Raw genomic sequence first — 12,896 nt, forward strand, 5'->3', positions numbered from 1 at the left:
TTATTAGTTTTGTCTTGTAAAGAAGCTCTTGTTCATTAGTTTTCTTCTCTGAAGGTATGTTTTTGTTAAAGCCTGTAAACTCTTTTACTATGAATAAAATGACAACCTTTCACAGTCACATTTTTACATCCAGGGTTCTATTTACTTTTTTGTTTGCATCTCTGGATCCTGGATATTGACTTACCTGATAGCTGGGTTCCTGGTCTCTGAGCTATGAAAATCTCTTCCATTCATAATTTGAGATATTTGAATAAGAAAATGTTTTTAGGTAGTATTAAAATTTTTAAGTTTTTGAAATGTGATTGCAGAGTACTGTGTTAAATGAGGACTACGAAGAAAAAAAAAGTAAGAAACCAGTGGTCAGGCTGTTTATAGTGTGGGTCACATGGCCTGTAATGTAGCCATACTTTCTCCAGCGAGTATCAATCTACACGACGTTTTGCTTTATGTGTACGTGTCCGGGCTCATTCAAAGTCTATTGTCTTATTGTTTTATTCATTGCAAGCTACCTAGGAAACAGAAATCAGAAACTGGTTACTACTTCATATTGTTAATTACAAAATTTTCAGTATGCTCAATTGCTCTGGGGAAGGCTAGAATATAACTTCAGTGTTCAAGGATTAGGACCAGCCTCATCATTTATACAGTGATGTGATTTCAGAAACCTTGTGTAGAATCCCTGTGTAGTAAAAAAAATCTCACCTACTCTCGGATATGAAATATGTGCTTAAAAACAAAATCACCAAATAGGGCATCACACTGACAACTGATTCTGGGGATGGGAGAGCCTAAAGTGAGGCAGTGAAAGATGTAAAAATGGGAAGAGAGAATCAGAGAGAACAGGTTTGCTTAGACCAGCTCTGGGTAAATAACCCAAGTCCTTCAAAATTATACTGACTATAGAGCACTTGTTTTTTTTTAATATTTTATTTATTTATTTGACAGAGAGAGATCACAAGTAGATAGAGAGGCAGGCAGAGAGAGAGAGGGAAGCAGGCTCCCCGCTGAGCAGAGAGCCCGATGCGGGACTCGATCCCAGGACCCTGAGATCATGACCTGAGCCAAAGGCAGCGGCTTAACCCACTGAGCCACCCAGGCGCCCCTAGAGCACTTATTTTTTGGTTAAGATTTTATTTATTTATATGAGAGAAAGAGAGAGAGAGCACAAGCAGAGGGAGCGATGGGGGAGAGGGAGAAGTAGGCTCCCCAGTGAGCAGGGAGCCCCGTGTGGTGCTCCATCTTATGACCCAAGGATCATGACCTGAGCAGAGGCTTTAACCCACAAAGCCACCCAGGCGCCCCTATAGAGCACTTCTTAATTGTTCATATCTTCTAAATTGTAGATCCCAAATTCATAGTCATTAGTCTACCACAACAACTTCTGAATTATTTTCCCTAGAATTTTGGATGATATCCTTAGCTTGTTAAGCTAGGACCATATTTAAACAGAAGAGATGACCCGAATAATAACATCCCCATATTGGTCCCTAATCAAAGGTTCAACATACTTGCATTTTTTTTAAGATTTTATTTATTTTGGAGAGAGTGAGCACAGGCAGGGGGAGTGCCAGCCAGAGTGGCAGGCAGAGGGAGAAGCAGCCTCCTCACTGAGCAGGGAGCCCAACTCCAGGCTCAATCCCAGGATCCTGGGATCATGACCTGAGCCAAAGGCAGATGCCTAGCTGACTGAGCTACCCAGGTGCCCCTCAACATAATTACATTTTATCCATTTACTCAACGCTTCTAGGTAACGAGACCAGAATGGAAAACAAAATAGACAAATCCCTACTCACAGACACCTGAAAATTTAAAAAAAAAAAACAAAAAAAAACAGAGGACATGATTACATAATTAGCTATAGAGGGTGCTACAAGAGTGGTTATTGAAGAGAGCTGCTGAAGAGGTCCTTACCCATAAACGAACTGCTAGAATAAAAAGTACCTCCTCCCAAGTGGAAGTAAATTAGATATTTTTTTGCTCATACTGCAAATACTACCACTTATTGTTAATTCCATTATACCTATTTATTTCTCTAAATTTGCAACATCTCCTGATCCTATAGGTGCTGACTGCCTCATGGGAATATATCTGTTTCTGATTGGAGCCTTTGACCTCAAGTTTCGTGGAGAATACAACAAGCACGCGCAGCTGTGGATGGAGAGTATTCACTGTCAGCTTGTGGGATCTTTGGCCATTCTGTCCACTGAAGTATCAGTGTTACTTTTAACATTTCTGACACTGGAAAAATATATCTGCATTGTCTATCCTTTTAGGTGTTTAAGACCTAGAAAATGCAGAACAATTACAGTTCTGATTCTCATTTGGATTACTGGGTTTATAGTGGCTCTCATTCCATTGACCAATAAGGAATTTTTCAAAAACTACTATGGCACCAATGGAGTGTGTTTCCCTCTTCATTCAGAAGATACTGGAAGTACTGGAGCCCAGATTTATTCAGTGACAATTTTTCTTGGTGAGAAACTCTGTATTATAAGCCCTTTTATTCAATTACTAGAATAAATCATAATGTCAATCTCATTATTTCTTCTAATGTTTATAAATTTTTATTTCAGGTCTTTTTTTTTAAGATTTTATTTATTTATTTGTCAGAGAGAGTGAGTGCAAAGCAGGGGAAGTGGCAGGCAGAGCAGGCAGAGGGAGAAGCAGGCTCCCTGCCAAACAAGGAGCCAGATGTGGGACTCAATCCTAGGACCCTGGGATCATGACCTGAGCTGAAGGCAGACGCTTAACTGACTGAGGCACCTAGGCTCATTTTTTTTTTTTTTTTAAGATTTTTATTTCATATCTTCTAACCAGTTTTTCTCATTGTCATCAGGGATGGATTCTGTCAGAAAAACCCTAAAGGGATTTTTTTCCCCATGAATTATCACTTTATCATATAAATTCCAATACGCTCCTTAATGACAAAATGGTAAATATTTGTATTTCATGCAGTCACCCTAATATTACTAAATAAAACATATTTTAACTTTTTGCACTTATAATATGAACAAACTGAAAATAGCCACATAAGTCTTTGCCTTAAAAATAGACATACAAGAGTTTTTCTCTTGTAAAGAATTTCTCAGAGGGAGGTTAAAGAAAAAATATATATATTATAAAATATATATTTTATATATAAATATATACATAGCCTCAAAGTATAACTTAAACTAATTGAATTACTTTAAAAAACTATAATGATTAATTTAAAAGACCCAGGATATTCACTGAATCACTATAATCTCATTTTAATATTCCATTTTTAAATTAAAATTCCTTCATTCCTCATCAGCTCAATATTACTTCAATTTTTTGAAAAATTCATTTTTGTGTACTTTAGTGATTCATATGAAAAAATAATGTTCATGTTCAAACAGCTAAGAGTATGTATGTTTGTTTTGAAAGTCTGCTCATACACATCAGTAATAATCTTTGTGTTCTAAAACAGGTGTTAACCTGGCAGCGTTTATCATCATAGTTTTTTCCTATGGAAGCATGTTTTACAGCGTGCATCAAAGTGCCATAACAGCAACCGAAATACGGAATCAAGTTAAAAAAGAGATGATCCTTGCCAAACGTTTTTTCTTTATTGTATTTACTGATGCATTATGCTGGATACCCATTTTTGTACTGAAATTTCTTTCATTACTTCAGGTAGAAATACCAGGTACAACTTTTTTTTTCTTTCTGTAAAAAATTAATAAATCTGTCTCTGCAGTGTTCCTCTAAGAAGGAAAATTAAGATTCTTAACACCAACTCATTTTAAGAATTTTAAGTCAGAGTCGTATGCACTTCAGGCTCTGTTCATCAATCGAAAGTTTACTGGGAGGCAACTCTTCAGTTATTTCTATAAATGCCTAAAACACAATTTTTCCAATTACCATTGGAACAAAGTAATGGCTCAAACAAGTAACACTCTATGTTTTGTAATTCTGATAATACCATGCTTAAGAAAACCAAACAGGTAAAAATGATTATGAAATATTTACTTCATTTTTTATTTTTTTAACTTCATTTTTTTTTCGAGAACGTAAGACATTTTTCTTCCCAGAATACAGAGCAATTTAGAGAACATTATCCCAGAGTGTGAGAGATGATTGAAGATGCATTCCTAGTATTTAAAAATATTGTACATCATACTCATTAGGATAGCTACTATCAAAAACACGGAAAATTCCACAAATCGGTGAAGATCTGGAGAAACTGGAGCTCTTGTGCATTACTGGTAGGAATGTAAAATAGCACAACTGCTAGAGAGAACAGCATGGTGGTTCCTCAAAAAATTAAACATAGAAATACCATATGACCTGGCAATTCCAATTCTGGGAATTACAGTAATTAAAAGCAAGAACTCAAACAGACATTGGTACACTCATGTTCATAGCAGCATTATTCATGATAGCCAAAAGCTGGAAGTGATACAAGTGTCCATCAATGGACGCATGGATAAATAAAGTGTGTTGTACACACACAATGGATTATTACTCAGCCTTATAAAGGGAGGAAATTCTGAAGCATGGTAAGACATGAATGGACCTTGAAGACGTCAAGCTAAGTGCAATAAGCTAATCATCAAAGGAAAATATTGTATGATTCCACTGTATTCGACTAATCTAGTAGTCGAATTCATAGAGACAGAAAGTTTGTGAGTGTGTCATCAGGGGTTGGGAGGAGAAGGGGATGAAGAGTTATTGTTTAAAGTATGTAGTTTCCAACGGGGAGGACAAAAAAGTTCTGGAGGTGGATGGTGGTGATGATGGCACAACACTATGAGTGTACTTACTGCCACTGAACAGCACACTTAAAAATGATGAAAATGGTCAATTTTATGTCTTGTTATGTATATTTTACCACAAAAAATGTGCAAATGCTATTAATTGTGAGTGCAGTACATAGTCACATCTTTAAAAATTATAAAATATACAATTTTAATTTTGTTTTATCCCATGGTTGGTGATAATAGTATCTTACATTTTATAAGCAACAAAGAGAAGAGAGCAGCAATTAAATTATAAGAACAAATCTGAGTTATTTGTAGTTACCTCTGTACTACAGTAATTTTTAAGAAAAGTTTAGCCAGCAATGTTTTTACCAAAATAAACATCTAGTCAAAAGCCTAAAAATGCATACCTATTTTTAAAACCAACGAGATAGCAGAAATCTATATATTTTGATAAATACTGTATGTACTACCCAGCAATTAAAATATTATAAAAGGTATGATTTGAATGCTAAATGATACTGTTTTTCCTAAAATGGAATCATATCACAATAATACATAATCACTTGGTGGTAAATGTTTCTACCTAATGGAATACTTTTATTGATTATTCAAGAAAAGCTACTTAGCGAAGAACCCTGTTTTTTTGTAGCACCAGCACTCCTCTCAAACACTGACACCCGGGAAAGACATCCTGGAAACACATTAGACTTGGTATTTAATTGTGTGACATCAAAGGGAAGAAATTAAGACTCAAAAAGGGGCTGGGGGGGAAACAAGGAAAAGGGATTTCTATACCTTATAAACATCCATGAACACTAAAACTACTGCATTTTTCTCTTCTAGGTACCATAACCTCTTGGGTAGTGATATTTATTCTGCCTATCAACAGTGCTTTGAACCCAATTCTGTACACTTTGACCACAAGACCATTCAAAGAAATGATCCATCAGTTTTGGTATAACTACAGACAAAGAAAATCTATTGACAGCAAAGGAAGTCAGAAAACATATGCTCCCTCGTTCATCTGGGTAGAAATGTGGCCGCTGCAGGAGATGCCGCCTGAGTTAATAAAGCCAGCTCTTTTCACAGACCCCTGTGAACTGTCACTAATTTCTCAATCAACTAGACTCAATTCCTATTCATAACTGACTCTGAAACCCATCGCTACACAGGGAATATTGTGGGATGTTTCACAATGGATTCATTAGTATAAAGTGAATGCCACAAAATTAATAATTTATAATGGCTAAGATAAAGCCATTACAAGGACATGAGGTTGTTTGGGAAAAAAAATCAAAGTGATGGGGGCCCGTATAAAGGGAAATAAATTATATCAATAATATGTATATACTAGTACATATTTTGATAGGAAATTAAGGGAAATCTACTTCAGAAAGATTTATTCATTCTTTTACCATGCATTTATTGAGGACCCATTATGCACGTAACACTGCAGCAAATTTCTGGAAGTGCAGAGTATAGAACTTTTTCAATTTTCAATGTTAAATTATGTGTAGCTACAACAGAATATACAAAGGCCATCTGCAGTACTTAGTTTAAGGTAGAGCTTTGTCTGTCATGCACATCAGCAAATATAAAAATCACGGACACTTGTAAATAAAGGTTTAAGGTTTTGGGATACTAATATAATGAAAAATGAGGAATGAGAAAATGTCTGATTGTTTGCAAAATAGACACTTGTTTTAAGAATTCCTCTTACCTTTCTTGAAGTCCCTGTCTACTTGAGAGGTAATACACAAAATTACTCTGAGAAAAAGATGTTCGGATAAAACTCAAAATAGCACTTCTCTATACATCCTCACATTTACTGTCAATTGATTTTCAGCAAAGATACCAAAACAACCAAATGAAGAAAGAATTGTCTCTTCAACAAATGATGCTGGGACAACTGGATATTCACATGCAAAAGATTGAAGTTGGATCCCTACCTTACACCATATACAAAAATTAAGTCAAAATTAATCAACAACCTAAATATAAGGCATAAACCTCTTAGAAGAAAACATTTGGGTGAATCTTCAAAATTTTGGATTTAGCGATGGATCCTAAGATGTGACAACAAAAGCATAAGTAACAAAAGGAAAAAATCAATGAATTGGACTTCATCTAAATTAAAAACTTTGTGCACCAGAGAATGTTATCAAGAAAGTAAAAAGAGAGGGCACCTGACTGGCTCAGTAGGTGGACCGTGTGACTCTTGATCTTGGGGTTATAAGTCCAAGCCCCACACTGGGTACAGAGAATTACTTAAAAATAAAATCTTTTTTTAAAAAGAGTTAAAAAGACAATCTACATAATGGAAGGAAATATTTGCAAATCATATATCTGAGAAAGAGTTAATACCCAGAATATATAAAGAACTCCTACAACTCAACAAGATAAACAATCCAATTTAAGTGGGCAAAGGACTCAGAAAGACAATTCTACAAACAAGATACACAAGTGGCCAATAAACACTTGAAAAGTTGCTCAACATCGGTAATCATTTGAAAAATGAAAACTAAAACTGCAATGAGATAGAGTACACTTTACACATACTAGAAAGGCTGTAATTAAAATAACAACAACAACAAAAATTATTGACCAGGTTGTGGAGATTGAAACCCTTCTGCATTGCTCATTGGAATGTAAAATGATGCAGCTGCTATAGAAAACAATTCGGTTGTTCTTCAAAAGTTGATCATAGAATTACCATGTGATCCAGCAGTTTCACCCTGGGTTAAACCCGAAAGAATAGAAAACAAAACTCAAACAGGTACGTGTATGCAAACGCTCATGTGACAGTTATTTACAGTAGCTGAAAGATGGAAACAACCCAAGTGCACATCAACAAATAACAAATAATAACCAAGTGTGGTATATGCATACAATGGAGTATTATTCAGCCATTTATAAGAAAGAAGTTCTGACACATCATCTACAACATGATAAGTATGAAAGAAGCCAGACACAAAAGGACAAATACTGTATGTTTCCGCAGTAAACAACTGCGTGAATATGCTAAGCCATTAAATTGTACACTTTCAATGGATGAATTTTATGGTGTGTGAATTAGATCTCAATAAAGCAGTTAAGAGGGAAAAGAAAGGAAGAAGAGCTAGAATGCACTGATTCAGGAAGTTAAGGAAGGAAAGGTCTGCATGTACATGTTTTACTTCAAAGAGGAAGTAGTTGCTATCAAGAGATGGACTTACCTTCCTTTTGCATGGCCAGCCAGCTAATGAGATATTAACTTTTTAGCTAGTTATTGTTCTGGTCTCTGACTGAGCTATTGGAATTTTTTGCTCTCATAATTTGAAATCTTTAAATAGGAATAAAATGTTTTCAGTTACTTTTAAATACACCAAAAATGTTTGAAACATTAAAATACTGGAATCAAAAATATATTTATTGAATAAAAAATTGTATATATTTCTTTTGAAAGTAAATTGTCTACAGTTTAATTCTATTAAAAATGTGGATTACTTTGAGTCCTTTCTGTTCTTACTTGTAATAATACCAATAAATTTTCTACATGAGGGATATGGTTATCGTTTCAACCAAAAAAGTCAGAATAATAGAAACCTATAGTTCTGCTTATGATATTCAATTCTCAAGGACCTGGGTGGTTCAATCATTTGGGCATCTGACTCTTGGGTTTTTAGTTCAGGTTGTGTTCTCAGCGTTATGAGATCGAGCCCCACCTGAGGCTCTGCACTCAGCTCGGAGTCTGCTTGGGACTTTCTCTCCTTCTCCTCACTGCCCCCTCCACATGGTCTCTATCTCTCTCTCTCTAAAGTAAATAAATAAATCTTTTAAAATATATTCAATTCTCTAACTACTCAGACTATACAATTTTTTTAAAGCCTACAAAAATGAAAATACTTCTCCTGTCCCCCTAACCCCCCATGTTGCATCTCCATGTCCTCATATCAGGGAGATCATATGATAGTTGTCTTTCTCCGATTGACTTATTTCACTAAGCATGATACCCTCTAGTTCCATCCACGTCATCCCAAATGGCAAGATTTCATTTCTTTTGATGGCTGCATAGTATTCCATTGTGTATATATACCACTTCTTCTTTATCCATTCATCTGTTGATGGACATCTAGGTTCTTTCCATAGTTTGGCTATTGTAGACATTGCTGCTATAAACATCCGGGTACACGTGCCCCTTCGGATCACTGCGTTTGTATCTTTAGGGTAAATACCCAGTAGTGTAATTGCTGGGTCATAGGGTAGTTCTATTTTCAACAATTTGAGGAACCTCCATGCTTTTTTCCAGAGTGGTTGCACCAGCTTGCATTCCCACCAACAGTGTAGGAATAAGATTATTTTGGGATTATTTTTTTTAAAAGAATTTATTTATTTATGACAGACAGAGAGATCACAAGTAGGCAGAAAGGCAGGGCTGAGCAGAGAGCCCAATGCAGGGCTCCATCTCAGGACCCTGAGATCATGACCTGAGCCAAAGGCCAAGGCTTAACCCACTGAGCAACCCAGGCGCCCCTATTTATTATTCTTAAGAAGTCTTATTACTAGTAAATAATAGAATAGGAAAATATTTTTCTTTTTTTTTAAGATTTTATTTATTTGAGAGAGAGAGAATGCAAACATGCATGCTTGCTCACAAATTGGGTTAGGGAGCACGGCTCGGCAGAAGGGGAGGGAAAGGAATAGAGACAAGCAGACTCCCTGCTGAGTGGGGGGAACCCTACCTGGGGTTCAACCCAGAGATCATGACCTGAGCTGAAACCAAGAGTCAGACACTCAACCGACTGAGCCACCCAAAAAAATATTTTTCTAAAAAAGAATTTCTGCAAAAGAAAAAAGCAGGGGCCCTGGGTGGCTCAGTCAGTTAAGTGTCTGACTCTTGATTTCAGCTCAGGTCACAATCTCAGGGTCACGATCTCAGGATTGTGAGATCCAGCCCCAGGTCAAGCCTATATGGTACTCTGTGCTGGGCATGGAGTTAGCTTAAGATTTTCTCTCTCCCTCTCGCTCTGCCCCTCTCTCTACCTCCACATGCTCTCTCCCCCTGCCCCAAAAAAAGAAAGAAAAGAAAATTTTAAAAAACGATAATCATGAAGACTACATAAAATGTAATCCTGCAAAAATTATAATTGTAACCTATGTTTATGGGTCTTAGAAACGCAGTGAATTTACAAAGTATACACCTCAAACTACTTTTTAGCATTTAAAATATTTTCAAATAATTTTCTATAGACAACTTGGTTTGTCTATTCAGTCTACTTACCTCTTCCATCTTTCCACCTCCCCAAATAGAGTAACTTCCACTTAATGTAATTTGGTAAGTAATTACTAGCATACCATGTAACTATTTCCTACTAACTTCAATGGAAGTTACATTAGAAGCACCAAATTAATGCAGATACAAGTCATGGTTTTCTCTTTTACAAAAATAACTTTAGTCCAAAACTCATGGACTATGCTCTAGGTCAAATCAATCCTCTAAGTTAAACTAAAGTGTTTTAAAATGTAAAAATAAATATCAGAGACCTCAACTCTTTTTTTTTTCTATTTTTAGTTTAAGAGCTCCTATTACATCCAGCTAATACATAATTTCTCACAAGGAAATTACTTATTTACTGCCTTTTAGCAATTTAGACACTGATAAAATTGAAGGAAAACAATAAATGGGAAAGGGATATATGCAGCCAGAATGGTGAGGTCCATGCATTTCATTGCTTAGTAAACTAAGTAGTAAATGAATTGATACTTCAGTGTGGAGTGAAGCACTCTAGGTAAGACACTTCAAAAATCTATTTAATTTTTACTAATGTACTCCTCTTTTAAAGAGAAAACCCTTCACTAGAAACCTCATTTTCTCTGTTTTAAATCCTTTTCTTATCTACAGCCTGGCAGTCTTACCTACTTTAAAATCTGTGGTTTCAATTACTATGTATATACTGATGATTCCCACATTTTTGCCTTTAGCTTATTCTCTTTCCTAAATTAGTCACTTATACGTACAAATATCCCTAGACATTACCGCTTGGGTATCTCACTGGTTTTTTAATGTCATTAATATGGACCCTGACTCTGATATCTGCATCTCTTCCAGACCCTATCTGGGTGAATGGTACCAACAACCTAACCTAGAAATCTTTTGAGTCATCCTTTGGCTCTTCCTTCTCCTTTATCCACCATCAAAATCACCTAGCACTACCTTTATTCTATGTAATAAACAGCTCTTAAATCTGTCTACTTCTCTTTATCCCATTTCCTAATACCTAAGTTTGGGCCAACATCATGTCTCATCAACTCTATTTGCAATAACTTTCTAACAAGTTTCTATACCTCTAGTTGTAATTTGCTCAAGTGATTTGTATAGGTATTTAGGGCTCCCAAATTAATCTAAAGGAAAAAATTGAATATTATAGTTATTACCACCAGTACTCTATGATGGGTGACTGAATGGACAAATGCGTTCAGTTCCATTTTTAAATGGTGTGTTAGTCGGAATTCTCCAGAGAAACAGAATCTATATATTTATAAAGAGATTTGTTGTAAGAAATTGTCCCACATGATTATGGAGTCTGGCAAATCCAAAATCTGTAGAACTGATGTCCCAGTTCAAATCCAAAGGCCAGAAGGTACTGTAGAACTAAGAAAAGCCAGTGTCCTCATTCAAAGGTCATCAGGCAAGATGAGACACTTTTTCAAGGCCATCAGGTAGAATGGTATTACTCAGGGGAGGAGCAGCCTTTTGTTCTACTCGGGCCTCCAACTGGTTGAATGCTTAACCCACTTTACCAAGGGCTATCTGCTTTACCCAGTCTACCAATTTGTTAATCTCATCTGAGAATACCCTCAAAGGAGCACAGGTTTGACCAAAAATCTGGATATCCTGTGACCCAGTCGATACATAAAATAAACCATCATCATTGGGGAAAGTAAACAAAGTGAGCTTGAATATTAATAGGTCTAACCAAGAGTTAGGTGGCTAGGTATGGTAAAGATAGGCATATTAATTTTGGTTTAAGAGACCCACAGGAAAATCATTTCATCTCAGCCTGTTTCCTATTCCGTTTCTGTAGATAGGAATAGTATCACTTTCCTCGAAAAGCTAATATGAAATAATGCTTACAAAGCTCCTAGCATAGTGCCTGACAGTTATTTCATACTCAGAGGTTTTGAAACACATTTCTTTAATATTAAAAATTTCATCATACTGAGCGCTTGGGTGGCTCAGTTGGTTCAGCTTCTGCCTTTGGCTCAGTTCATGATCCAAGGGTTCTGGGATCAAGCTCCTTGTTGGGCTCTCTGCTCAGCGGAATTTGCTGCTCCCCCTGCCTGTGCTCTTGCTCTCTCTCTCTGGCTCTGTCTAATAAATAAATAAAGTCTTTAAAAAAATTTTTGATCGTATTGACTTTGGCCTCTTAAGTCTTTTAATTATATTAGTCAAAATACTGTTTTCTTCTGAGGTTTATATAGAGCTGGTAATGAGCTACTAAGAACAAATTTAAGTCTCTAAGAAAATATGGGGGTTTTTGAAAAAATTTTATTTGACAGAGAGGGAGCAAGCACACGCAGGGGGGAAGGATAGAGGGAGAAGCAGACTCCCTGCTGAGCAAGGAGCCTTATGTGGAGCTTTATCCCAGGACTCTGGGATCATGACCGGAGCCGAAGGCAGGCACTTAACAGACTGAACCACCCAGACCCCCCAAAAATGTTTGTTCTGAAGCCTTCCCCAACCCCTCCCATGAAGCAGAGCAAAAAAAAAAAAGGGGGGGATGCTTTAAAAAAGGGGGAGGGTTTAATTTTATTAGACAGAAAGATCACAAGTAGGCAGAGAGGCAGTGGGGGGCAGGCTCCCTGCTGAGCAGAGAGCCCTATGTGGGGCTCCATCCCAGGACCTTGAGATCATGACCTGAGCAGGCAGAGGCTTAACCCACTGAGCCACCCAGGCACCCCTAAAAAAAGGATGCTTTTCCAAAAAGCAACACTTAAAAATAAGATGAACTTCTCTGTGGGCCACACATGGCAACAGAAACTGTAAACAAAGCTGAGCTCTGGGCCTACCAGACTCTTAACACTAGCAGCTAAGTTTTAGTGCTGAGGAAAAAAGTAAATGTCCACAGAAAGCTCACCGCCTAAAATCAGGGGTTAACCTCAGCTGACCACAATTCAACAAAATTATAA

General features: G+C 36.6%; 1 protein-coding gene across 2 annotated transcripts in view; it reads left to right on the forward strand.

The window, feature by feature from the left end:
• RXFP1 (relaxin family peptide receptor 1) overlaps nucleotides 1-6,864 on the forward strand; it is a 105,001-nt gene extending 98,137 nt beyond the window's left edge. For both annotated transcript variants that reach the window (XM_045997180.1, XM_045997181.1), the window contains exons 16-18: nucleotides 2,063-2,473; nucleotides 3,452-3,670; nucleotides 5,571-6,864. In XM_045997180.1, the coding sequence (XP_045853136.1) occupies nucleotides 2,063-2,473; nucleotides 3,452-3,670; nucleotides 5,571-5,872 (932 nt within the window). In that variant the 3' untranslated portion in view covers nucleotides 5,873-6,864. The remainder of the gene's footprint in view (nucleotides 1-2,062; nucleotides 2,474-3,451; nucleotides 3,671-5,570) is intronic.
• The last annotated feature ends 6,032 nt before the right edge of the window (nucleotides 6,865-12,896 follow it).

This window comes from Meles meles, chromosome 2, assembly GCF_922984935.1.
Source record: "Meles meles chromosome 2, mMelMel3.1 paternal haplotype, whole genome shotgun sequence".
NCBI lineage: Eukaryota > Metazoa > Chordata > Mammalia > Carnivora > Mustelidae > Meles > Meles meles.